The sequence below is a fragment of the Alligator sinensis genome, unplaced genomic scaffold (genome assembly GCF_000455745.1).
Source record: "Alligator sinensis unplaced genomic scaffold, ASM45574v1 scaffold243_1, whole genome shotgun sequence".
Taxonomy (NCBI): Eukaryota; Metazoa; Chordata; order Crocodylia; family Alligatoridae; genus Alligator; species Alligator sinensis.
Window position 1 is genome coordinate 4,896,136 of NW_005841841.1, and position 878 is coordinate 4,897,013.

The 878-nt window shown below is 39.0% G+C and overlaps 1 protein-coding gene across 1 annotated transcript in view; it reads left to right on the top strand.

The window, feature by feature from the left end:
* CFAP47 (cilia and flagella associated protein 47) overlaps nt 1-878 on the top strand; it is a 757,346-nt gene that overhangs the window by 303,238 nt on the left and 453,230 nt on the right. The window contains exon 41 of the mRNA XM_014520638.2: nt 380-462. Coding sequence (XP_014376124.2) covers nt 380-462 — 83 coding nt within the window. The remainder of the gene's footprint in view (nt 1-379; nt 463-878) is intronic.

Consider the following 878-nt stretch of genomic DNA (forward strand, 5'->3'; position numbering starts at 1 on the left):
CCTGCTCCCCCCCCCCCCCCCCCCGACCTCCTTGACCCTCCCACTAACCACCCCCCACATGCTGACTTGTCTTAGATCAGGTGACCTTAGATCAGTCTAACCTCCCCCTGTCCTTCCCAAATGTCAGTACGCACCCCTAAATGTGAGGTGGCATGTTTCAAGGGCTGAGTCCTGGAAGAGGTAGATCATTAACTAGGCTGGATCAGCTACTGGCATTGCAAAAGCTTGGAAATACAGGGTCAGGCTCCCTTTCTCACATATTTTTTGTTGGATTAGATAAGATTTAGCCTGGAAGAAAGATCACACAAAGTGAAATGACATTTTATTTATTACTATAAGTTGTAATCAGTCAGTGTGTTGATTTTATATTTTTTCCTAGTTTTGAAAGTACCGTACCAAATAATAAAAGTGACGTGGTAAATGAAGATGCACTGGAAAATCAAGAGAACAACTTACGCTGCTGTAAGTACTTGTATAAGAGGCCTTTTGTGCATCTCTAAGAATTTGTTTTAATTAATTAGATTGGAGCACTTGAGGAATTAGTGCCAATGAACAAAAACATTTAATTTTTAAAATGCATTCAGTAATAAAGATTTTTATTACGAGCTTTATTGTATGATCAAACATTTGATATTTTGACAGATAATACGCTAGTTGTATACTTTTTAAAGATATGGACTTCATTAAAGAAGCAAAGCAAGCTGAGATTCTTCTTTGTTGAGAGTATAGGCGGACTGTACTAATAAGAAGCCTGTGAATCCCCTGTAGTTCAGCAGAGTTAGATCTGAAAGAATTGAGAGCACTTGTCTACACATTTCTCACTTTCATTCTTGAAGTGGTGTCAGTCAAGACTCATTCATTTAGAGCAGGACTACGCA